At 42.5% G+C, this 27,096-nt stretch overlaps 1 protein-coding gene across 2 annotated transcripts in view; it reads right to left on the reverse strand.

The window, feature by feature from the left end:
• Positions 1 to 26,732, reverse strand: part of pde3b (phosphodiesterase 3B) — a 43,093-nt gene extending 16,361 nt beyond the window's left edge. The window contains exon 1 of one of the 2 annotated variants that reach the window (XM_070986552.1): positions 25,719 to 26,732. In XM_070986552.1, the coding sequence (XP_070842653.1) occupies positions 25,719 to 26,606 (888 nt within the window). In that variant the 5' untranslated portion in view covers positions 26,607 to 26,732. The remainder of the gene's footprint in view (positions 1 to 25,718) is intronic. The other variant, XM_070986624.1, reaches the window with a different exon arrangement.
• Positions 26,733 to 27,096: the final 364 nt, after the last annotated feature.

Genomic DNA, 27,096 nt, shown 5'->3' on the forward strand with positions numbered 1-27,096 from the left:
TCAACATGGGACAAGTCATAAATATTTCCTAACTGGGCTCAATAAACCCGTGCGAGCTATTAGATGGCCGGTTTGTTACACCTGCGTGTCATATTAGCTAGGCTATGAGGTGCTAGAACTGATAAAAACATGCTAATAACTGTGGGGGGGGACAGAGAAAAGATATCAATGGCAGGCAGGCAGGCAGGCAGGGCATGTGTATGGAGAGGAGCAGGGCACTGCTGACGTCAGTCTGCAGTGACACACACACACACACACACACACACACACACACACACACACACACACACTGTCAGCCGCCCTCTGCACATGCACACGCTGATAATGAGGACAGGGCTCTGGCTGTCAAGACACGCACAGGAGGAAAAGATGATACGGAGAGAGGAAGGGAAAGCACAGGCTGGCTCGAATCTTTTCAGCCCGTTCAGGAAAGAGAGCGAACCACATGAGAGGTCTGAAGAGAGTGTGTGTGTGTGTGTGTGTGTGTGTGTGTGTGTGTGTGTGTGTGTGTGTGTGTGTGTGTGTGTGAGTATGTGTCCTGCTGGTCGCACATAGCTGGAGCTGGGAGGGTATGGCTGAGGCTGAAGCACAGTGCCGGAGCTCAGGCAGTGTTAGCTGATGGGAGGCCAGCAGCTGAGGCGACTGAAGGAAGGAGCAGACTGGGATTAAAAAACCGTCTCTGAACTTTTGACCCAGACTGACTCACTACAAAGATGATTCCTCCTCTCTAGAGCACATAAAACAGACCCATACTATCAAATATACTGCAGCTGCAACATTTTCCTTTTCCCACAAAGTGCATTTTGTGTTAATATTGAGATCAATTTCAACAATCAAGCAGAATTCCTTAAAAGTTGCATAAACTCTGCATGCTTGCACATTTCAGGACTTATCAATGGTGATAACATTTTGTTTGGCAACAATGATTAAGAGTGAACCTGCTTACTCTTTCCTTGCAGGTTGTCTCAGATAAACACACAAAAGGTTATGAAGAAAGAAAACAAGAGCAACAGTGAACTTACATTAACCCCATATCAAAGATGAGGAAGTTACTGACAACCAAGGTCAAACAACTTCAATTATATGGAAGTGGTTAAGATATCTTTAAAGTGACAAGAAGACTGATACACTCTGCAAAACACACCAAGTGAAATCAAAACTAAAAGGTGTGATATCAGTGATAGAGTGTGAGAGTCTGGGCGAATGTGTATTGTGAGCCTGAAAGCAGTGAAAAACATGCTAACAGTTGTGCTTCTTTAACATCCAGCAGCATTACGGGAGCTCAACATTAACAGGGTTTGTGGTCATTACCCAATACAAAATAAGGCTTAATACGCAACAAGGACATGTGACCACTTATTTTTAGTCACATTTTTGGCACGATGCCAAAATGAAAAGGAAAATACAAGTCTGATTTTAAAGGTGACAATTATCTTGAACATATACTCAAGTTTTCAACTCAAACTTCTGTTTCACCACAATATATGAGAGAAATACTTAAAACGTAGCTAGCATCGTAGCAACGTTGCACGAGGTACGCCATCATGCCCATTAATTGCTCGATGTGAGACAAAAAGATGAACCAACTCAGCAGTTGGCCGTGAACGTTGGGGAGAGACGCAGCACTTCCTCCCTCTGCAAGCAGCCAGACAATCTACACGACCGAAGACTTGTAAAAATCTTTTTGCATCTGTGTTGCTTGGCTCACCACCAGCCCACAGGTCAGCAGGCCCGACGGGAAAACTCATGGTCCTCCAGATGGCTGGCGCGCCAATGGCCGTCACTGGTGTTGTCAGGGCAACCTGGCAGGACCATGGAAAATTCTTTGACCGGGGAAAGGAGCTCGTGCAAAATGTCATCCCTCTCTTTCACACTCATCTACCACTTCACTGGACTGGTGTTGTTCAGCCCTGCAAAAGCCAGCATCTGGAGTACTTGTAAGTACTTCTATGACGAGATCTGCTTCTTTTACACTCTGTGGTATTTGACCTATTTGACACCAATCTACTGAATTAAAAAAAAAACAAACACAACCAAAAAAATGTTAAGAATTCCAACTATCTGAGGCACGAACAAGCTAACAGTTTCATATCTCGTTAGTCTGGCTGCAAAAATAGTTCACCACGCACACGCATGCACAGTGAAGGAGCAGCTTAAACAAAGGAATCAAACCTGCTGTTGTACTATCACAACTGTTAAACACAGTTTTTCAGTGTCACCTCAATACATGTTGCACAACAATAACATTTCATTAGCTGCCGCGGTCTTTTCCTACAGTGTGTTGCCCCTTAAAGCGAAACTACACCACCAATTTCACCCAATAAAGTAAAATATTTCTAAATGGCGCTCAAGATTATAATGGGGAAAATTTTCTGAGTATTTACAGAAGCCAGCTCAACGGGGAGATGCCATGAGGAACACAAAACAGGTTTTGGGATCCCGTCAAACGGCTGAGCTGACATATTTGTCAGGAATTGGTGTTTGTTTACATACAGAGCAGCAATTTTCACCAAAAATGTGCAGTGATCAATCAGAAGATGCTGAGCTTAAGACAGCGAAAGGTGTGGAGGAAAGCATCAAGTATCAGCTACTGAAGGTTTGAACACCATGTTTTATGTGCTGTATCATGTTTCCCCCGAGTGAGGCATAACTTAAACTGGCAGATTTTTAAAGGAAGTTTTGCAACTTCCTGTTTGAGGAAAGGCACATTGTAACAGTCAGAGTCTGCAACATCATTATTGTAATACTGAATAGCGCCACATGGTGGTGGTGCCTCCTTTTGTTGCGCATGTAGAACCGTTTTAGTTGTTCGCCGATGTCTCACGCCCTACGGACACTCCCGAAGAGGAACTCCATAACGAAGACTCGGTAACGAGTTGGTGCTGGTCGTGTCGTCTATGTTTTCCAAACATGTATGTTTCGTGAACGTAGCGCCGTGGAGACCTGGCGTCGTATGGTCGAAATTCCATATTGTGAAATAAAACGGCTGAGTAAAATCCCAACTTCACCGCCTGTTGACTCTGTTAGCTTACCAACCAGAGCCTATGCTAACTGCTTATCCTGCTAGCCTCTCTGCCTGCACCTACGCTCATTACAACATGTGGGGGCCTTTCCCAGTTACACTTTAATGTTAACAAAAACTTAAAACTGCAAACCTATTTTTAAGTTGATCAGCAATGCTTGTTTGCCTTCTGTCACCGACCTAAAGCCTAATTCTATTCAGCTAAAAATAAACACCGACTTCATTCAGACTTCAACAAGACCACTTTCACAAACGTCACAGGTGCATTTCTCCTTAATCTTGGCGAGTAAAAGCCAACATTTCCCTGCAATACTCGCCGACATATCACCTAATTAGAATTTTAATGGAGCCAACTTGTTTGAAGCATGTTGCTGAATCAAATTCAGAAGAAGCAGATATTTAAAAATGAATGAAGCTGATTGGCAAATGGTCCCCCACTCTGTTTTCTGTTTCTTTTTTAGAATCGGTGTTGTGTGTTGTAATATCAATTGCTAATCACATGCCATGTGATACTTTAAGAGACGCTGATCTGAAGCACAATGTATTTCAGGTCACTGGCCAGGCAACAACAATCCAGTGTGCAGTAGTTGTATGGCATTAGGTTACTTGACACCGTATGCTACATGAGGCTAACAAGGTAGCAACACTGCTTTGTAGCAGAGGAGCTACGCACAGAGGGCACTAGACTCTCCCATCTGAGAATGAGTGAGAATGTCTGTGTGAGTGTTGAACTACGAACTAAGAGGACAGATGAGCACAATTTTTGGTATTTTACTCTTCTTCGTGTCATTACAGACAGCTGATCTATGTCAGTGGCGCAGACGTGTGCCATTCAAACGTTTCATTAAACCGCCCACAAAATTGCATACATAAAACTATTTCACATTGTCTGCTGGTGAATTTTCATCCTATGACATGATCGACAGCATCATGCGCATTACATGAGGACAGCATGCTTATTGCCAGCCTGTGAAGTAAACGAATAATGGATGATTGCCATCTTGTAATACCGGCTTTGAAAACTTCCTCTAGGTTCATGCCTTCATCCACAAAATAAGACACACCCAGCTCAAGGTCATAAAACGACCTTTGTCACAATGCAAGATACAGTGACACAACTTTCCTAATCCTGCCTGTCCTTTGTCTCTCTCCATGCAGCCATAGCTGTTGCTCTTTGAGGATTGTGCTACAGAAGTATAGTTTCTGTGTTGAGTTACAGTCAGTGTGAAGGGTTTTCTGGACTGTATACATTAGTCTGTATAGATAGTCAGCAGATAGTAAAGAGCGTTTAAAAATAAGCAACTAGTCCTCAGTAATAAAACTGTGGTGGGATTAAATCACATGCAAGACAAAGCAGCATAATGAGACTTTTTATAAGTGAGATCTGGAGAAATTCAATGAGATCAAGCTAATGTTAATGAAGTGAACTAAATATGACAAAAGCTCGCAAGACCATTTGATCTCAGGACTAAATATAAAAATAGCTGCAGGATTTTGGAAAAAAAACAAGCAATTAATCAGCTAAAACGCTAATTTAACATCCTAGCCTGTCACGGTTCTGGTTCACGTCAGCAAAGGTTGCAGCAGGACAAGAGGCCTACAAAGGTCTCTCATCTTCTATCTCAGGGGCATAGTGAGTGCTTTTACTATGGCGTTTTGTTTACATGAGGCAGGAGACGCACAGCACACAGCCTATAGAAAACGGCCACTAACTCCTTTGAAGCATGGACGATAGCAGTCGCTGTCTGCTTCCTGGCTGCTGTGAATTTGTCAGCCAGCTGTGTCCCCAGAAAAAAGCAAATGGCCCAGAAAAAAGCTGACCAAAAAAAAAATGTGAGTGGAAGAGTTACAACTGTGCACCATGAATTTTTTGGGAAGTAGCATGAACATTATTTGTGCTAAACCAAGTTTGATGGTGCTCCTTCCCCATTATTTCGTAAAGGGCTCGGACTGGACAAGTCCAGCGGACATGGACCTGAGAGGTGAGGGTCTGCTGAAAGTCTGATTTCCGCTCCCAACACTTGTTATGAGGGAGGGCGGGGATTTGGGGTGGGAACCCAAAAAAGGATTAAAAAAGCACAGAGGCCCAAAAGGCTGCACCCACCATAGTCATAAAAGCAAAATCATGGGTTGCGGTGAAAACACTTGGAGGCTCACTCAGGCTGCAGGTGTGTCCTCGTTTCAGGGGAAAGCGTGGAAGATACTCAAAGGTCCCAGCAGACCCACCACATTGTTGTATTCACTGGATCCCTCAGCTGACCTCGGATCACTTTAGCATCCTCCAGAAAGAGATGAAGGCCAAGAATATAGATAATTAGATGATTCTTTCGCTTTTGAACATTTGATTTTATTATCTTTGCACCTTTTAGAAGATGTAAGGTGTTTTCATTGTAAATCAAACCAGCTCCCAGAGTTGGGTTCACACATATGTAACAGTCAGTGTGACGCACAAGAAATGAGCCGTTTATACCCATCTATTCATTTTACTTAACCTTTTGAGGTCACTTGTGGTTCTCGGCATGAATGGACTGTTCCCATGATAAAGTACTTTATCTTTGTTTGGGTGCATTGTGTTGTAGAAAATGCTTTAAAAGATCAACACATGGGACAAGCAACAAGATTTAGCAATAAGATTGTCAGCACCTTCTGTTATAGCTGTTAGAAAAGAAAGCATTGTTAAAGAAGAAAAAAAAAAGGAACTGAACCTACCACAACAAAAGTTTGAGACGTCATGCGCTGCAAGATGCTTATCAATGCAGATGATGACTCAAAGGATTCTTGAGCCTGTTCTGGACTGACCTGGAAGTCTGTCAGCAAAGCATTCTTTATACCAGTGAGCTCATTATAAAAAACTCTTTCTGCACACGATCTATTCAGGTGTGCTGCTTGGAGATGACGTTCAAGGGAGACAGTGTAACTTTTGAAAGAAGAAATAGTCCCTGACAAATGAAAAGTTGAACATAGAAGCAACAAAACACGCCCTTCAATTCAAAACACCGAGGGAGTCTATGATCTGGGATGACCAGTAGCTTCTGGTGGCTAATGCTAGCTAATGTTAGCAAACCTTAGATTGATTTTGTTGTGTACTATTCTGATATTGCCATCTATGGCTACAGCAGCCACGGTTCCCCCAATAGGCTCATTTGCAGGGACAGTTCGCAAGTAGGGGTGTGCCATATCATTCACAATAGCATGATAACAAAAATGAATATCGCGACAATGGCAGTATTCCAACTTCATGCCGTTACACACATGACTGAAAGCAAAAGGAGCGTTGCCACAGGCTCCACGGTGGAGGAGTTAGTTCCAAAAAGGGGAGCGACGACTGTAGTGTGGAAGTGGTTTGGTTACTGTTGCAACGAAAGGGTGATAGATAAATTTAGTTCACCATCTCAAGCAGAAGCACCCGGTTGAGTATGAGGAGAGCCAAAAATCACATGACGAGAGCTCAGCAGCTATTCTGAGATCTAAACTGAGCAGACAAACTTAACATAGCATCGGCGAACCTTTGGCAAGCTGTGCTCTGTATTTTGTCGTATCATTGTTCCACAAATAACCTGAAATATCGTGATATTATTTTAGGGTTGTATCACCCAGTCACCCACCGACATACACTGATACTGACAAGAAGATGCAAGAAAGCATGCAAAGCCATTCCATCAAAGCTTACAACACCAGTTCTGATTTTTGATAAAACATTGCTTAATCACTCAGCTCCATCTCCTCTGGTTAAAAAAAAAATCTGAGAAAATCACAATTAAAGAAGAAGTTCTCAGACTGCCTCACAAAGGAGTCACCGCACACTCCTGTGAGATTTGCATTGCTTCACACCGCGTCCCAGCCACGAAGCGAACAATGAAAACAGAAATGGAATCAGCCACAGCGCCCAAAAAAAATGACAGCAGAGAGCACCGAGCCTCATACATGAATACCAGTGGGAGGAAAGCCAAAGAGGTCATGATGGAGCCTTTTCTGCAGAAATGGGGCAGCAGCGACTTGGCGTCTGCCGTGCTTGATGTGGAGCAGAAGCAGCACCAACGGCAGAGAAAAGCTGGATGCGTCTGTGCAGCGCGAAAACACAGAAGCACTCATTTTCCATCAAGATGTTATCTAATGTAAAAGACCTGTTCTGTTTTTGTTAAATCATGCAACTTTGCTTTGTGTTTCTCTTAAAACTCCAAAGTGTTGTTTGTTATTTCCATACATTTCTTATTCCCCATATTATTTGTTCTAAAGAAAAAATGGATGAGGATTATGAAAATGCAATTAATAGAATTATGAAGCAATATTAGCATTTTAAAGCATGATCTTTCAGCCAGGTGGCTCTAATGATAATTTAAGTTAAATATGTGACATTCTAGTGACGCTGACTGTTGATCATTAATTCAGCCCTCTCACAGACAACAAAAATAACAACCATAACAAAGAGACATGTCTGCCATCACCGCCCGGTGACTTTGGAGGAGCGGAGAGGTGAAAGACAAGGTGTTTTGTGTTGATGAGACATGTGTTGATGAACAAGACACAAACTGTCAGCATTGTCTCAGGCAGATCAAGTGAGTCAATCCGAGTAAGGTCAACCCTCGTACGTCAATGATGAACTTTTTCCCCACAATGGTGTGTTTCATGCTCAAACGGCTGTAACTTTTTGATTGTTCTCAACACCAAAACTCAGTGGGCAGCTGCCAATGCTGGCAAAACACAGCCTGCACAACACTTGCAGTGTTTCTAAGACCTACAAAGCCTTAACAAGAAAAGCAGGTGAAACTGTTTAGACCTTTTCTTTTAATTCCACTGTGTGCTACGCAGTAAATCAGAAATGCTGAAAAAAAAATCTATGATTGTACAAACTGCTAGAAGGTAGCGAACACTTACTCAGGATTTGTTTGGACATGCTGTTTGAATCGGTGTCCCTTACATTCACAGCTGAGCTGCTGCTCAGACATATATACTGCAGGTTACTGCAGGTCTTAAATGTCCATGCAGGACACAAATATTTAAAATATTTATTTATTAAGAGAGTTCAAATGTGATTTAAGCCATAAATGACATTTAAGTTGCTGACTGCAAACAGGCCGTACTCAATGTGAGCTTCAAATCAAGAAAAGCGAGATTAAAATTTGCCCTTTTTACAACTCACAGGATGACAATTTTACACAAGGAAACCACGCAAAGGGATTTAATCCAGGCTTGACTTTGGCACCACATTTACTGGAAACCATTCAGTAAATCATGCCCCTATAAATAGTTGCAGGCAGTCTGCAGCGCAAGCTATGTATGCACGTTCCATTTTATCTGAGCTTAAATTTTCTGTTGACCTGGAACGCAGCAATTCATGGCTATCACAAGAGACTGGCAAGAATATAGGCACGTATGACCTTTGGAGAGTGGTGGCAGAGAGCCCAAGTGTAAATACTCCGAATAGTACTTCTCAAAGTCCTTTCTGCTGACATTGATTTGCTGATCTGCAGGTTCATATAAATATCCCAGGTTTACCCAGTGTTAACACAAGTAATTATTAAAAGCACCATCGACCTTGTGACGCACAGAATGTACAATCGGAGCCTGACAAGGGCTTCATATGTCATCAAAAACATTTAAGCAGCTGATTATTAAGTTACAATAAGTAACCAGATCTGCCCCCGACTGCTCTCTCTGTTTTGCTTGCCTTTTCTTGCAGATGTATTTCCCTCTTCCTATATTAGCAAAGAGGTTGGTTTCCAACAAGCCGTTTAAAGTTTTCAAAGACTCAATATATGCCAGGGGACAAAGGTGATCTCAGCGCCAGTGTTTTCTGTTGAAACTGTGCCCATGCAGCCCGAGACCAGCCGGCTTTATGTCCAAGGCAAGAATCTTGCATCCTGCACACAGGGAGGTGTCATACAAGTCTTTGGCTGCATGGCTTTTTGTCTGCACGTGCATTTCACAACCACTTACGGGCACATGGGATCTTGCAGTAATCATAATAATTAAAAACTCTGCCCGTATAGCACCTTTCATACAGGAACTGCTGCTCAAAGTGTTTTACAGCAGAGAAACAGCATGCACCGAGTACTTCAGTTTAAAAAAATGAACAAACATTAAAACAGGGATAGAAAATGTGTGGGAAATAAGGTGGAGAATGAAACTCATTCTATAATAATGGTAAAAATAAGACAGGGGTAAAAAAAAAAGAAAATGAAATAAGGTAATATCAGAAAAAATAAAAATGAAAACAGAATACAGATCTTACTGACTGTCATTTTACTCCCATGTTTAGATCAACAACAGCACTGCTGCCTCATCATTCATTTCAACGGGTCGGGAAACAAACAGAACGTTGAACCCGGTTCCACTTTTACAACAATCCACCGCGACGTCATACAGCAACACACGGCTTCTCCAATCAAACATGTGCAAGTGCACATTCCAGGTAGATTACTTTGCAATGTGGACAGCATAGTTCTGGCGTGTACGTCACAATAGTCTATCATATCATAGTCTTATCAGCTGTCTGGTGTTTTGGCATCTGATAGGCCTTCAGTATGTTAACATGGAGCCAATCTGATAGCCGCGTGGTTACAATCAGATGAATAGGACGGCGATTTGCCGTGACATTTCACTTCACGGCCCTGCGATCGACTGGCGACCGGTCCAGGGTGTACCCCGCCTCTCGCCCGTTGACGGCTGGGATAGGCTCCAGCACCCCCCGCAACCCCGAAAGGGATACACAGTATAGAAAATGGATGGATGGATTTCACTTCACGTTCCGATTCTTAAAAACCTTAAGTATATAACTGGTCATGGCGGCCGCACCACGTTTCCCGTGCCGAGCCATCATTGAAAAAGACGGGCAGGGAACACGCTGGACATGCTGATAGGCTACACACCACGCTGTTCATTCATGTAGAATTCAGCACTGAAGTGAACAGATGATGAACAGGGAATGAATGGGCAACTTTTTTCAAAATCAATTCATTGTTGAAGTCATGTGTCAAATGTGAAATGTATGTAAATTAAATGAGCCCATTTAACTGTTGTGTTATTGCGGTCTTTATAAGCTCAAGTGTGTCAGATATTATGACATTCTGAAAACCTGCATATCCTAACTGCTTCATACTATCAAAGTGCAAACATGTGATGTACGTCCTTCACACGCAACCTTTTTTGACCACTGTGGAGCCCAACACCAAGCTATAGCTTGGAGGCAGGGAGGCCTGAGTACAACAGGAAGGTTATACCTGATATGGACATGAGAGCTCGATGAGGGAGGCTCGAAGCCTTGTAAGGGAACATCTGGTTTTATCATGGAATCAGAGCAGGCTCCTCTCATAAACACAACCTAACGCCTGAGCCCTGGAGCTCTGGCCAATAACAAGCATGTGAACACAAACGCCATCCATCAGAGCCGAGTGGTGGGAGGAGGAGGAGGAGGAGTTAACAGGGAAGTATAGACAGATACAAAGAACAGTGAGAAAACACCACAACAGAAATTGTGTGTTAAGTTAATCATTTACAAGTAAGTGACTGAGGCTGGCTGTGGGCTGCGTCTCATTTCTACATTACGTGTAACGTTCATAAAGCTGCAATTAAAGCGGAGGTGACAGCAGGTTACGAAGCTTACTTGTCAAGTTAAAGGTAAAGCCTCAACATCTGTCTGTCCAGTTGTTGCTCAACATATTTGAGCTTAAATAACTTACGGCTGCACAGGATGCGGGTGATTTACCCCAATTCAATACACTCTTAAAAGGCAAATTCATTGTGAGGGTCTGTTTGTGTGCTCCACAGCAACAAAGGGCATGTAGCAGCCTATCCTTTCCCACTCTGCTGATGGTGCTGTGAAGGCCCGCGTTGGCTCACAGAGGCAAAGGTCAGCTTCATACAGGGCTCCTCCATGTACTTCTCAAGAAGCCGAACAGCTTACAGGGATTTTTTTTTTTTTTAAAGCACTGAATGAATTTTTGGCTCTCATGTGTCCTCCTCTCTCTGTCTGTAGTCATCACCCTGCAAGCCTATCAACACTGAAGGCTACTGTGCCACAGACCGGCAAAGAGACTGGAGCTGCTCTGCGCCGCTGTGGTGAAGGGAAGGAAGGCAGCAGATATTGCCAAAGTAGCTTGAAACATCACAATTTTCACTGCAGCTCTGCATCGAGATTTAAAGAAATAAAAGAGAAATAAAAAGCAACTGTGGCAGTAAAACTGTATTTCACTCTATGATTGCTAAAGCGGTCGGTACAGATCAACCACATTGTGTTCCACCACTACTAGACATCATTATTATGACATGTGACGGCCTGCAGAAACTTTCTTAAATGGTGTAAGATTGCACATTAAGTAGTAGTAAATATAATTCATCAATCCACTCACACACACAAATCCAGAGCGACTGTTTAGCCTCTTTTAGGTCAATATTTTGGTTTTAAAGCTGTATATTTCCTGTATGGTTCAGTCCCTTCTCATCAACCTCCGTTTCCAGCTGCAGCAGGAAGCTGTTTTCTGCCAAAAAGCTCTGACGACAACCACTGGATGCCACCTGCCAATCACCAGACAAACAAGTCTGGCAACTGAAGAAAGTGAGACGTGTAGGAACTGAAATACAGAGACGCTTTTGTCAGGAGCTGGTGGAGACCAAACCAGGGATAAAAGGTGAAGTGAATATTACACTGATATCACAGACGACTCAAATGAGATATGTTCCCTTATGTCTGCTGGATGTGCAGGTCAGTAACTGCTAACATATTTAGCATTACAACTTTATATGTCAAAACACTGTGTCTGCATGTTGGTTTTGCAGTACTTCTGCCCTCTAGTGGCCAAAAATCTAATAATGCAGGTTTAAGGTCAATGTATAAAAACATTTGGTCTGAGTCTGAATGCCATGTTTGTCTTTTGTTACAGTTTTCTATTCAAAACTTTGAGAATACAATAAAAAAAAAATCATACATTCCTGGATATTCTGGACATTTCTGAATGGCAAAACGTCCAAAACTGTGCTCTAGTTCGGTCATTTTATTCAGCACAGATGTTTCAGGCAAAACGCCCTTCTTCAGTGTGAGGCAATTACCCACGAGCGTGCAACAATCTGCTTCCCTTGGCATGGCCAGACAATGGCCAACACACTCCAGTGTGTGGGCATACTTCTACAGCGAGCCTGCTGATAGTTTGAAGCACTGTAACAGGTGAGGGACTAAATCCTTAAACAGCACAAGAGGCAGAAAAACATCTTGTGCTGCAACTTCCAAAAGTAATAATTTGATGTTTCATGAGAATAATTCACCCCGGCTTGGTACAGGGGTGGGGTGTTTCGGTATTTCACATCATGGAGTCCCCGGTGTTTAGCGCACACATAATGAAGTGAGGCTGTCATCCTGCCATGAGGCCAGTGTGCTCTCAGAGGCAAACATGGAGAACCTGCTGAAAAGAGAGAGCCGAAGACAGCGAAGCCGCAGGTTTTATGAATCAAAGGAGGAAGACCAGCTGAGTTCAAGAAATAGAAGAAGTGAATTTCATGAAATTGTGCTGTAAATCTGTACAACACTCTCTATTACATAAGGCAAAGCAGACACACATCAATGTTTTAACCACAACCTCTCTGACAAAAATATTACTGTAAAGCTTGAACAGAAAGTTCTTCACTGCTCCACAACAGAAAAAAAAAACACTTTCCTTCCTACCTTTAAAAAATACGGCATCCATAATATCCAAATGTAAATATAATAGCACAAAAGCATTTCAGGGAGGCTATTTGGGGGGTGGCCTTCATCACAGGATGCAGCGGTCACATGATTCCTATTTCAACAACTGAGCACAGGATATCTAGTGTATTTGTAGATGCTTATCTTCTGCTACTGATGCATTCAACCAACATAAATCCCTGAGCCAGCACTGCCCATTAAACTAAGTGCACAAAACACATCCTAAATGACTGTTAAAAACTAATGTGACAAATGAAGGAAGAAAAATGTCGTAATAAAGTTGACTAATATGTAACTGCGCTTGTAAATGACCCTGAATATATTTGTCCTCTTTCTTTAAAATGGCAAATCTACACTTCCGTACATCGCGCAGTTTGCAGTTTAAACACTGTGTCACCAGGCACGAAAGGTGGCTCTCAGAGAAGCTGGGGTCTTCAGTTACTTTCCCCTCAATATCCCATCTTAGGAATGAGCAGACTCAGCAGGCGCTGGTGCTGGAACCACCAGAGATCAGCATTTTACATCTGCAAGTGTAAAGCTGGAGGCCGGCGAGCGCTGCCCACATCACCTGAGACAGTGACTGACTGTCAGATGAGCCAGTCACAAACACACCTGAGATAGGTTTACTAAACAGAGTTAAGGAGAGCAAAGGTGAGGCCTACATGTAACCAGTTTACCAAGACTTGTGTAGTACACGTTCCTTTTTTGGGTCGAACTTTGAATTTCCAGGTATTAACATGTTGTGGCACTGCTGGAGAAGTTCAGAAATGAAGTAAATACTCCTATAAGGAAATGAGCAATAGTGCAAAATAGGTGTTCTCAAGTGTTAGAGTAAAATAAAGGGAAAGCTGGAAAATGGAAATTTGATCCTCATTCTGCTTTGTGGAGTAACAATCTACCTAATCCTTTTTAATTCTCATTTTAAATGCCTTTTTTTACAGCTACTTTTGACAGTTTTTAAATTACTGTGGGTTGTTTTGATGAAGCATTTGACACACTGGATCCTGGATAGACTAATCAGTATTGTGATATATATAATAACAATAACACACACACAGTAATAAGGACTTAAAACACTTCACTGCAGCTGTAGCTGTTCGAGGTCTGTTCTGGAGAGCGGCGCTGCCTGAATGTGACCTTTAGCTTGTTTCTCTCACTGCTCTCTTGCTCCATGACAAGCTAACAGCTACATTCACTGCAATACCTGCGAGGACTGCCTATTAATGTGTCTAAAACGTGATAAATGATCGTCACTGTATACACAGCTTAACGGACTGCCTCTGTGACACTTTTAGCCTCTGGTGGGGCGGCACAGTTTCAGCAAATCTTTGCTTCGGCAAACAATTAAAGCTGATTAGTGGCCATATTGATGCTTCAGCCCGTTCTTAATAACAGGTGGACTGTGATTAATGTGCCATTTTGTGTATAAGAATAAATAATTTAAACTCACTTTATTCTTTATGCTCAAATCCTCATGCAATAATAACTGCATACTAGCACGAATCTAGAAAAAAACGTGTAAATGAAATGAGCTTAATATTGAGCGTAATGATGGTGATTTAACTAGCCTTTGGTGCATTTGTAGTCCACATTTGGAGTCTCATTTAGTGAACAATAACATGCCTGTTCTGCACCTCTTTTCAACACGTGGTTTGTAGCTGTTGCCACTGATAAAGGCATAAAGGAAAGGAGAAAGGAAACAACTGTTGGGGCTAAAGGCTAGCCCACAAATGCACCAAATGTGCATCTTCTCTTCTTTGTTTCAAGCCTGTGTTTTTTTGCAACTTGCCCAAACAGCTGATGTGCCTGAGTTTTTTGATCACTTAGCAACAGTAACACAAAACTTTCTTTATGAATACAACGCCCGGTAGAGTTTACCTATGACGCAAATGCTGCATCTTTAATCCATGCCTACCCCCAGCCAACTACTGCCGTCTGCAGCCGAGCAGCCAGTGCCTAATGCCCCGTGTCTATGGTGCCATGCCAGGGTGCCTGCTGTTGATATGCGGCATCAAGTCCGCTGCTGATCCAGTTGATCCTTTGATACAGGGTTGGGAGAGATGAGGACAAAGGAGGGTCACACTGCAGCGAGCAATCCCGTGCATTGCAGAATTATTAAGAGACGACTTTTCAAAGCTTTAATAGTGTATAAACACGTTCATGCAGTGTCTCTTTACTGAATAAAGACGTTCATCTTTGCTTCACAGCCTCCGGTGTGTCCATGGAGCTGAGGGGAATTCAGCCAACCAACACAGTTTCACTACTGTGACCTGGTCTTCTGCTTAAAGGAAAGTCTCTTTGGCCACTAAACCACTACCCATCAGGCCTTTCAGCTCTGAATATCACTCTGATGAACTCTCATGAGCACATCACATCAAGGCCATCGCAAGGGAGCAATAACAATCTAGGCCGGGCCAGAGGCCTGACTGTATCTGAACAGCACAGTGTGCATTCGCTGCAGAGGGGGTGTGCGATTAAAACCCCGTGCCCTCTGCTTACTCGCTGTGCCATCAGCAAGCTCCATGCGACTGCTGCAAACACCTATCTCTGCCCGTGGACCCCCAAGTCTCTCCTACTGCTGGTTTATCTCCAGCAGCAGCCTGCATCCACCATAATAACAGTCTTCAGAGCACAGATGCAGCAGACATGACCGTCTTCTACTGTCTACAGGCTGGTAACGGACTGCATCGCCTCTCCAACTTTTTGCACATAAAAAACGGGAACACTGCCTCTTGTGTGCCCAAGCAAATTATTTTGTTTCAGTCTGGCAGCTTCGGCGCAGACAAAACAAGACAAATCGCGCTGCAACGTACATCTTGCAAAGTGATAACTAAGAGCAATGTAACTGCTCATGAGTCGTTTACGGCACAGTATTATTTTAACCTGAAATGTAGATAAGCTTTTTGTTTGGTCCACTCTAACAGGTCAAATTTCGTGTGCTGTCACAGCAGAGGGAAAGGCAGGAGGAGGGGGCGTAGGGGTGGGGAAGGAGAGGATGATACAGGTCCCTGGGAATTGATTACACTGAACAATGGCGAGCAGATCAAGAGCAACCTTGGCCGGATGGGGGAGATATCACACTGAAGCTCAGAGTCAGAGGCTTTCGTCAGACACAAAATCTATCTACAAAATCTCACTTACATTATGTGAGGGGAAGGGGAGGGAGGGGGAGAGGGGAGGGGGGTGTCTGGCATTTGAGCCTGTGTGTGTGTGTGTGTGTGTGTGTGTGTCCTTGTGTGTTGGGGGAGGGGCGGATGGGGGTTAAAGTGAGAAAGAAAAGGAGACAGCGACAGACTAAAGAAAAAGTGAAGAAAAGGGGGTGGGGATTGGCTGAGAGCAGTTTCTCCAAAAAAAAAAAAAAAAAATTGCCTAAACCTCATCATTCCACTCTGAAAGATTTACTTTTACCATAAGTCACTCAGAATAAATTGTGCACAGTTATTGGAAATGGCGATCCCGTTGGTTGAAGTTCGGGTTTTCATTGCAGTGACTAATAGTGCTTCTCAGTTTTGCCCTTTTCAGTGGGATCTGCCCTCAGCTGCTAAACACACACAAGCCCTCCTCTGTAGCTGCGGCTGACGTCAGCCGTCACTTAGCAACAGCCTTTTGGTGTAAAAGCAGCAGTGCTGACACCGTTTTCAAAAGAGGCGCACAGAGAGAGACAGAAAGAAATTCAGAGAGAATGAGAAGCGGAGATAGAGAGAATGAAACGAGGGAGAGGGAAGTAAGAGGCAGAAAGTGAGTAAAAATTTGGAGCGGCTGCTGTGTGATGTTTCGACGAGAAAGCAATGCAAAAAAAAAAAAAAAAAAAGATCTTTGGAAGAATTTTCAGTGCAACAAAGAGCTGAAATCAACCTCGTCTGGCCGTCCCTTTAAAGGATCACGTGAAGCTTCAAGAATATTCAAGGAAAAGATGATGTTATATCAATAAAGTCGTCTAGAGACAATTAACCGGCAGTAAAAGCTAAGCTAGGTACTTATTAAAACACAGTTTAAATTTACTACATCCCTCACCTCTATTTATCCATGCTTCCATTCCCGCAGCAACAATTTAGGCATGGGCGCACACCGTCTATGTCACAGCACTAATTTACCCAAATCTCGCCATGCTCTGTCTCCCTCTGCTCTCGCCCTGTCAGAGGCCTGAGCAAACAGTGGGCACATGGAGAGTTCAACAACCTCATCCTGAACTTAAAAGCTCAGCCACCTGAAATGTTTGCATTGTTGGCAACCTCGTGCTGTAATCAAAATGATCTGAGACGAGCCTGTGCGGAAAAATGTCCAGGTCACCGAAAATTCCCAAACTGAAAAAAAGCCTGATATTGCTGCAGGAGCTTGGGGAACATTCTGTCATGACTTATCTTATCTCGCCATTTCGCGTTTGCCAGTTTCTCATGTGGTGGCAACGGGCAAAGTTTGGGAGGCTGATACAACAGTTGCAAAGAGGGAAAAAGGTCTAATTAGCTCAAACTCAGTTGATGGCAGTGGCTTGGCACCCTCCCACTCCAGTCCAACATTCTGGCCTCAACAAAACACAAACTCAACACAAAATAAGCTTTGTACAGATAATAATACAAGCAGATAGACGATCTCAAGGCTCATTAGAGAAAAATAAGAGGGAACACACTGCACAGCTCTTTACAGGCAGTTGAAAGCAGAGCATCAAAAAAGCCTGAACCCTAACTATGTCCTCAAATAATAGTCATTTATAGAACGAGTTCATCAACAAAACGTTAAAGGAAGACGCAAAACAAAACCATCTGTGAATATTTCTGTTAGTCCTCTTTTGATGGTGTCTCTTCAGACACCAGAGTCATTAGGCTAAGCTCTGGTAGACCTATCATGAAAACTAAAGAGCTGCAAGCTAATTGCTGGTGATCATGACGCAAACCGTTTCCAGGGTAACCCGAGTTTTGGAGTACCCGCTCCAGCATTTCCTCATCTGTTTGCACTCACACCAGCAGGCTGACAATGCAGTCGCTGCATCCTGTTTCACTCTGCAGTCAGCCAAACACGCAGCACCTCGCTCGGCTTAACCCTTTCTACCGGCCCTGCCGCTGCCGCTGCTGCTGCTGCTGCTGCCGCCGCCGCCGATGAAAAATTCAGAGCAGCTATGCAAACTAGCTCAGACATTGAAGGGAGTGACACAAGGATATAACTCACAGAAGCTGTCGCACCAGTGCATCCGGATCCAGGGACAGCAGGCCAAATTGTAATCACAAAGTAATGAAATTATTATGTGTGCTGGAAACACCTGAAAAGGCTTAATTACAAATATAGGGAACGTTCATAAACGCTGATTCAGCTCTTGATTTGGGCATTCATAAAATGTTCACCTGCTATAAAAGCTACCTGTGGCACCGATGAATGAGGACATCTTGGTCTTCACATCCCTACTGTGACACAAGCTCCCAAACACGGGGGTTAGCCTCACACGTCACTCCCCTTCAGTTAAACAACAGCTCAGCTCACATTTTATCAAACAGAATAATATTCTGACGACCAGCTCGAAGTCACGTTAACGACAGCTTCACTAAAGATGGCCATATTTCCATTTAATCTGTCATCTGGAAATTAGTTAAGTCCAGTTGAATCAATACCTGTATTATAAATTAAACGCAAGACTTAATACTTAATAAAAGCTGTTTGACTCTCTCTCTCGTGGACAGAGAAATTGTCCACAGCACTGATAATGTCAAGATTAAAGTGCCCATAAAATAAAAACACACACACACACACACACACACACACACACACACACACACACACACACACACACACACACACACACACACACACACACACACACATAACCTTTAACAGCACTCATTTAATGGCCTTTATTTTCAGGTCATGCCCTCAGAAGCTATTCCAACTAAAGATCTATAAAATTAAAAATTAGGCTGAGCTCAAAATTAACTAATATTATTAAAAAGAATATGAGCAACAGTGCAAAATGAGACGGTGGCGTTGTCTTCAGGTTTCAGGACGCATCTCGAGCACGCAGGAGATCCAGACTGGCACAGCATGTCCAATAAGATTAAACCTGATTACCCTTTATACATTTAATCATGTAAGAGGGACTTATTTGTGTTTATATCAGGCTGAGAAAGACGCCGGCATACGGAGGATTTACTGTAAAGTGGAAAATAAAATTGAACTGTGCAAACACACACACAGAGCTCGTCTTGAATTTAACACACATTCGGACAGTGGTTTAGCTTTGATAACAGTGAATCAAAAGCGAAAACGCGAGCAGACAGTTTCACTAAGTGCATGGAGGCTTTCATCTGCACAGACAATTCAGATGAAGAAGCTGAGGATGCAAACTATAAAAAGTAAATAAGATGTCATTTTATGATTTTATCTCAATAGATCACCGACAAAAAAAAAACAAAACACATCATCACAATATATGTATTTTTACATTTAGGCTAAAGCTGATTGTAAGTACTGATCCTAAAACACACACAAGCTTATTTTACTAAACCACAAAGGCATAGTTGGATTTTACACCGATTACTTTCTCCTTGTACTGACAAGGTATAACTATGTCAATACACTTACTGCCGTCAGCCAGAAAATGCTGCTTATCTTCAGCAAAAAATATCAAATTACACAACAGAAAAATATATTATTTAGGAAAAGAGGACAATGAAAACCTAAAAAGCCTCTAGCTTGGTCTGATTCTCTGCTTAATAAACTAAGTGGTCTGTAGTACAAATCTACGTGGCAACTTTCTCCACCTTGTGCTGCACAATGTCTGACGACGGACGATTTCTCCCTTTCTCATCACTGCTGGAGGCAGACACTATATTCTACAGGGCGATTAATAAGACTTGGCATTTTTTTTCTTCTTTGCAATCACCCTGTGCTACGTCACTGGGTTGTGACGTCAATGTTATATCATTCCACATGGCTTTACAGCAAGCGAACGTGACAGCTGAGAGCTGCTCTGCGTTTTCACTGCTCTCCCTTCCAACCTTTCTCTCTGCAGCCTGCTTCTCTGTTCTTGCCTGAATGGGGGGTTAGTTAAGTGTATTATTTACCCCTGCCTGCCCCCGTGGAGTGGTAACCACACAAAAAGAGGGCCTTCTCCCTGAATTCAACACTGCCCTGCCAGCTCTGCCTCCAAGGTCTTACTCATGAAGTAGAGCTTTTAGATATCTGCCACGAAAGCCCAAATGCAGTAATCCTACTTAAAAAATATTATCTCCACTTTATTCTCTTCATCACAAAAATAAACTAACAGGGTCTGAGAGACACATGCTGACATAATTTTGGGGGGAGAACAGGTTGCCATTCAGGTTGTTTTGAAAAACAGCAATTTGAAATAAATTATTCTCAGGACCAAACATAAAACACACAGAGTGTTAATTTATTTCTCACCTGCAGACAGTGTTAACCAATCTCTTGGTCTCGATTTTTGACCCTTCTGACTAATCTCCTAATAAAATGAGCAAATACAGTTTTACAGGGCTCCTTCAACATGTCACAATTACACAATTCACTGACCTATTTAGGTATCCTATTGAAGAAGAATTTAGCACAACAGAGAGACACGGTTAATGCAATAAATCTAGGATTCGGGGAACCTGACCCCCGGCACTTGCAGTCAATCCATAAAGCTTTGGTTGTGCAAGAGGGCTTGAGCTACTGAGGTAAAACCCAAAACTGACACTTGAAATGATCTGAGCAAAGATTAACATCAACTGAAACTGGAACAGGCTAAATGAGACATTTCTGTCACCGACGCTGCATAAAAGGTGGTGTTTTCCATGTGAAAATGCCATCATGTTTGCATGTTTTCAGAGACGGAAATCTTTGTCCTGTTCCATCGTTTCTAAGCGAGCAGTCTCAGCACTTCAATGCATTGTATTTAATGGTGAACCACGCACAAACAACGTCACGTACAAGAAAAGAAAACTGAGAAACTGACTTAAGAATCGTAAAGAAATCTTTTGACTCATAACGTGACCGTAGCGTGACATGAAAACGGATAAGTCTGTAAATCCTCAGCACCCATTCTTTTTTTTAATATTCTTTTATGACTCACTTTATAACTCGCCAGTTTAAACGATTTTACACGACATAAAATTTTCATTTAAAAAAATAACTAAATCTCAAAATTAGTGAGCAACATTTGCTTGATTGGTACGTGCACATTGAACAATGTCGTACTCATACTCACTCTCGCCCTGAAAACCACACTTCAAGAGTCACATGAGAGTCTGACATCAGTGTGTTGAAGCTGTATACGGAGCAGTATCTGGTGAAACGTGCGCCGTCAGGCAGCTGAATTTGAATTCGGCGGTCTAAATCTGTATGTGATCAATGAGGCCGATCAGCGTTTTGGTATTTGTTCTAACATAGTCTCATTTCAACTCAGCCTTTTAAAAATAGCTCTCGAAGCTCATGGTCTGCGGCAAAATACAGATACATTAAAAGAAGAGTAGTTTTCAGAAACAAAACTACGGAAGCCTTGATGGGCCGATGGAACCACCACCTCCAGCTGTAAACATACTGGATTGTCGCCTCTCTTTCTCTTAAATTTCAAAGACATTTCAAAGACATTTCAAAAGTCCGGAGGTAAACAAAGTTCTTATGGCAGCGCAAGCTAGCAGCTGGTCTACTACAGTCCTGAAAACATTCAAACGAGCTAGCCTCAGTAGCCCAACTGATAAATATTTTTGGCATGCACATGCAGAATGTGTGCATGCTGTTCAAACATTAAAGACAAATAAGACAAAAACCTGCTTGACAAAGCGTTGCTCTACGGCGCCACTAGTGGCCAAAAACTCATTGGTGCACCTTTAACAAAAAATAACAGGTCGTTTGTCTACACTGTGTCTAAACTAAATAAAAATAAATAAATAATATCTTTAGAGTTCTGTCAGCCGACACTTTCAGCAGTTGAAGAAACAGATGGGACAAAACATCTGAAACCCTGAATGTTTAAAAAAAACATATTCATACCTGTGTATCACTCAGCTGCTTACATGCACTGCTGCAGCTCTTTAATTCCTTCTGTACATTACAAATCTCAAGCCTAACGAACAAAAAACAACCAAACTATTTTTACCGCCAATGTTCACACAAACCCTGGACATATACAACCTCTGGTCCCGGTGCCTCTCAGGCCATGGGGCCCATCGTCGGCACCAGCGCTCTTGGTTTGAATAATCACAGAGGTGTCGACTTGCCAAAGTCTGCACCCACATTAAAGGAGTTGTTATGAAGAACACAGACGGTTCAAATGTAAACATACTATAAAACGTGACAAGGACTCTCATGATGGGTGAAAATATGAATTATAGAAAAATTCTGAATCTTCTTACTTTAGCTATGGAGCCCTCAAAGTCCACACAGCACACCGCTGAGTCTCAAAGCATTAAGTGTTTAGAACCAAGAAGTGTCACCATGCATCAAACTAAGGTAAGACACTACAGGTAAAGAGGGTACAAATTTCAACTAATAGATATCACTGTGAAACTTCCCCAATTGGTTAATTACATTAAACCAATAATTTTTTGTATCACAAGTTTTCAGAAATGTTATGTTTAAATATGCAACTGTTCCATTATTAATTAAACATGCACTAAATTTCATAAATGTACAGAACTGAAATCTGAATGACAATAAACTGCTACTTTTTCCCACCTGTCTGACATATTATGGAAGCAAAATGACACAAACTCTCAAAATTGACCTGTGCATGAAAAAACAATGTTTTCACCTGTAGTGTTTTGCCTTAATTCATGAAGCAGAGGCAAAGAACTTCACAATGTAAAAACGTCAACTGGCATCGCCTCTGCCAGCGCCATTGTTTTCTGTGTTAGTGTTTTTTAACGAGCGCCTGACAAAAACAAGCCTTTTCCTTAAGCATGGTGGAACAGGCTGAAAGCAACATTTTCTTAACATCTTTGGTTTCAAGACTTAAATTCACACATTTGTTGTCATGAACATCCTAACTTTAATCTACATGATTTTCCCTGGTGATGATGAACTGGTCGATATTAAACCATTTGTTGCTGTGACTTAAAAACATCCCTCCTCTATGACTGACACACAGGTTGTGGCTTGTGATGCTTAAGTTCCTGTTCAAGTATTACAGTGTTTTTATACATTTTAAAACAGGGAAAAAAATCAGAGCAGAGGGTATGAACGGGCATGAAATGCAGCAGTAATGTTGCCGTAGCACAAATCCAAGACGCTTTACCTTCTGGTGGGAACGTCCACATACTGTTCAAATGGTCCAGACTTCACTGTTATAATCCCACAAGGTAAACACCAGAGCTCCAGAATACTTAGCTAATATAACGTTAGCATCCTCAGCCATAGACAGCATATATAAGCAGCTGTATTTTGGCAAACTACTCCCTGAACGTTGCTGACACATGATGTAATACGTGCACATAAACGTAGAACTGAACAGTCCATAGATCGGCCAACTTGGCGCTGATACCCAATCCAGTCATTTGGACCAGTCAAGGACCGATACACCAAACCATTATCTGTGCATCCTTGGTTATACTACATTACTACAAAAGACTCTTTCTGATGGTCAGTTTAAATTTCTTCTTTGCCGACTGTATTTCCTGATTATCAAACCCAGGAAAGAAAAAGTTCAGACATTTCCAAAATCTTCAGTAAAAACTACTTTTTAAGACACAGGAACATCTACGGCAGCTCATATCTACATTCTGAGGCCCACAGTTAATACTGTAGGCCATCATACAATCCCAGAAGGAAAGATCTATCCCAGCATGCAGTAGGCACAGCACCCCAGACAGGTTGGCACAAAGCTGCATCACAGATTTGACACCTAGACAGACTCTTAACGTAACATTCACAACTAACAGGGAATTCAGACTTGACTTCACCTGACTATTGGTCCCAGGCATTCGTGTGGTTTGTCCCCTTTAGTCACTAAGAAAAACTTGACTTTGCTTACTGGCAGAGAGGGTTGCCAAACACGTCTTTAAGGGCAGAGTGATGATGATGATGCTGCAGGCTGCAATTTGGGTTATCTTTTCATATTCAATATAGATTACAATGAATGTCAGATACTAAGCTCATAAGATGGCACGAGCATACATGACAGCTTATCCACAATTTTTGCACAACTTGTTGTTCTGTTCAGACATTTTCCAAATTTGTCTTCATTTTATGTGGGGCAGGCAGACAACGGGTTAAAGGCACCTAATAATGAATGTAGCAATTAAAGACATCATTACCAATTTAATTATACATTGTTTGTCAATCAAAAGCAATGTCCTGTGTCCACTTTCCAACTGAAAATGAAACGGTGTAGTACTTTTAATGTGTATATGTACCTGCAAAGAGGCCAGAAACTAACTGTGGTGTATAAAGGGGTGCAATTCAGTTTTACTCAAGACTAGTCAGTGTGACGTCTTGAGGACCCTGATTATGTCAACACTGACGTACGTTTTAGGTTGCAAGTGAAGTAACTAACTACGACAGATGTCAATTAAGTCTCTGCTAATATACACTGTTTGCTTGTTTTTGGTTATTTTTTTTATTAATAAGTCAATTTAAATTTTGCAGATCATGTTGGACCGACATATTTCAGATGAAAGTCAAGCCTTTGGTTTCAAAAACATCTCATCTTTAGTTCAAGTCAGTATCTTTCTCGTCCAATATAAACAAATAGATAGTGGACAGCCTCCATATATGACTGTTTACTTCTCCCTAATTTTCAGCAACACATAAAGTGCACGCTGAGTTCAAATGATTCTCTATCTCATACAATGAAGTGAAAGGTGAAATGTGAAAGTGAAATAAGAGTTTAAAGTCTGTGCTCATAGTCACACATGGTCCTGAATGATCCAACCTGTTCTTCTATTCTAATTTCCATGCACTGTTTAAGGCCTAATTCAACGTGACTGCTGATCTGCTAATAGCCTAAAACACAATGAAGTGAAAAACAACTGCTGGAAATTACACAACTGAGACAAACTGGACATACATTTTTAGTTCTCTTATCATTTCTAGCAAAGCTCGAAGGACACAGAAACAATGTGTGTGAGCTGACGGCCCGGCATCCACCACACAACTGCCTGTTTTGTTCTTAAATGCACTGTGCAAAAATAATACTGGTGCCATTTGTCCACATTGTCTGCACACAAATTAAAGCAACAGCTTGCCTCAGCTTTTTTTTGTCCACAGCATATTGTACGCAACATGAGAGTGTTCATTCTGAATGTGTAACACTCGATACAGGTGTACTGGTTTACAGAACTAAAGGAGAGGAGAAAGGAGCATCACTTTGCACTGGACCTGTTAGCTACTGTGTGTAAACAGACTGGTTTCATACAGCTCCTGGGGGCTTGTGCATACAAGCAAACAAAAAGAAACACAAGCTGAATGTGGCCTGTGGACACTGAATAATCCCTGCGTGTGCTCACCATCATTCTGTCTGGTTGACTGCTACAGTCAGACGGGACCGTGAAGGCGTCATCACTCGCTTTACTGCTGCTTGTGTTGTAGCAGGATGTAGATGGACACTCACATTTCACTGTTAATCTGATATAGAAACTTTTACATGGAGATCAGCGTTACTGATGTCATGACGGCAGGAAGTGCTACAGGCAAGCAGACTGCACAGAACTGCATGCTGAATGTTGATCATCAGTGTTTAAGAGCTGTTAAACACACTTTTTGATAATTGGTTGAAATGCTGGAATTTTTTTTAGGACAAAGCCCTTTCTTCATATATTTAACACACTGCAAAAAATGATGTTAGATAGCCTTCTACCTGTGATAGCCTATAATAATCATTCATAATTCAATGGTCTGTGTTTCCCTCAACAAGACGCAGTTCACTTATCAGGCTGATTTTGCACCGTGAGGAGATGTTTTTGTGTAGTTTCATTTGCTCTGTGTGGCCTTTTTGTCTGTGTTTTCGTCACCTGGCGCACATGTGCACTCGGGGGAGCTGTGGATGATCGGCGGGCCTACTTTTGATCAGCAGCCGCGGACCTGCGGGGGAAGACCTACCTGTTCTCTGGATATACAGGGCAACGAGGGTCTGCGAGGCATTTTACAGCTGCCATAGTAGCTGGTCGACGTTTCCCCGAGTGAAACACAGCTGGACCGTCTCCTCGGTCTGATCACAGGGACCTTTTCCTCCGCGGTGGAAATCCCACTCGGCGCTTCCCTCGACGGGTAGTAACGGTCAAAACAGAGCCCCAGCAGGGAGCCTGAAACCCCCGCAAAGCAGGCGAAGAGCGGTCTGAGCAGTGCGGGCAGACCGCTCAAACTTGTGAAAGAAACCAGCCACACAACGCTGGCAAACACCAGTATGAGGACACTGTGTTTGAGTTTCAGAGTGGGGATCAGTGTGAGCAGACCCACACATCCCAAGACGAATAACAACCTGCCCACCATTTGCATCTGGTGCTGGTCCTCTCCCCATTGCAAAAACCGCAAAACCAAAAAATCCCCGAGGTAACACGATGCTGGCAGTGACACGAGCCAGCATTTGCTGCCCTCCTTCTTTTTCCTCCTCAGGTAAAACGTCAGAAAGAAGAAAGCACATCCTATGCTGAATAAAGGACTGATGGACTGGGAGAAGCCCGACAAAAAAGTCCGCAAATCCCAAAGCGAGTCACTTTGCAAGCTCCTAGAAATGAGAAAAGAAACGGCGAAGATCACAAACGCGCCGACATACAGGGCTGAGACCTTCAGCAATTTTGAGTTCAGAATGTCATCGTTGCAAAACCTGCACACGTTAAACAAAAATCCCCTCTGATGGTCCTGTTTGAGAGGGGTGACGCAGCTCTTCACATAGCCGTTCCTGAAGCCCTCTGAGCTGTTTACACTTCCAGCTCCGTCGTGGTGCCTTATTTTACCGTGCAAAACCTCTCCTTCCTCCCGTGCAGCCATGGCTCGACTGTGGCTCCTCGTATCCACGCGAAAAAAGTCCCCCCTCTTCTGATATTCACGCCGTATTAACGCTGAACTACATGACAGCAAACGCACTCCATGGTCACTCAAACGTGCTCCAGCACTTGGACTAAAGAAAGAAGGTGAGATGTTGTTTTTACAGAAATCGGGCTCTCTGTCGCCGCCTACAGGCCACAACTCAGACCGCAGGGCTTTGTTCTGTGCAGCTGAGCCAATCCTGACCTGAGTGTGTGTTTTAACATAATCAATATACTCCGAGGCTGCAGTTAATGAGGGGAACTTTCACAAAGTTCCCATTTAATAAATATCACTACAACTGAATGGTTGTTCTTTACTTGTTTCAGGTGCATTCCTTAGGCACAAGGTTGTGTTTCTCATTATTAATTTTAAATGTGTTTTTAGTTTGTTTTCATCTGTTTGTTTGAAGTGGAAATAAAGTAATAAATTAATTGAGTCAACTGTGGCAGTT

The sequence above is a fragment of the Chaetodon trifascialis genome, chromosome 1, assembly GCF_039877785.1.
Source record: "Chaetodon trifascialis isolate fChaTrf1 chromosome 1, fChaTrf1.hap1, whole genome shotgun sequence".
Lineage (NCBI taxonomy): Eukaryota > Metazoa > Chordata > Actinopteri > Chaetodontiformes > Chaetodontidae > Chaetodon > Chaetodon trifascialis.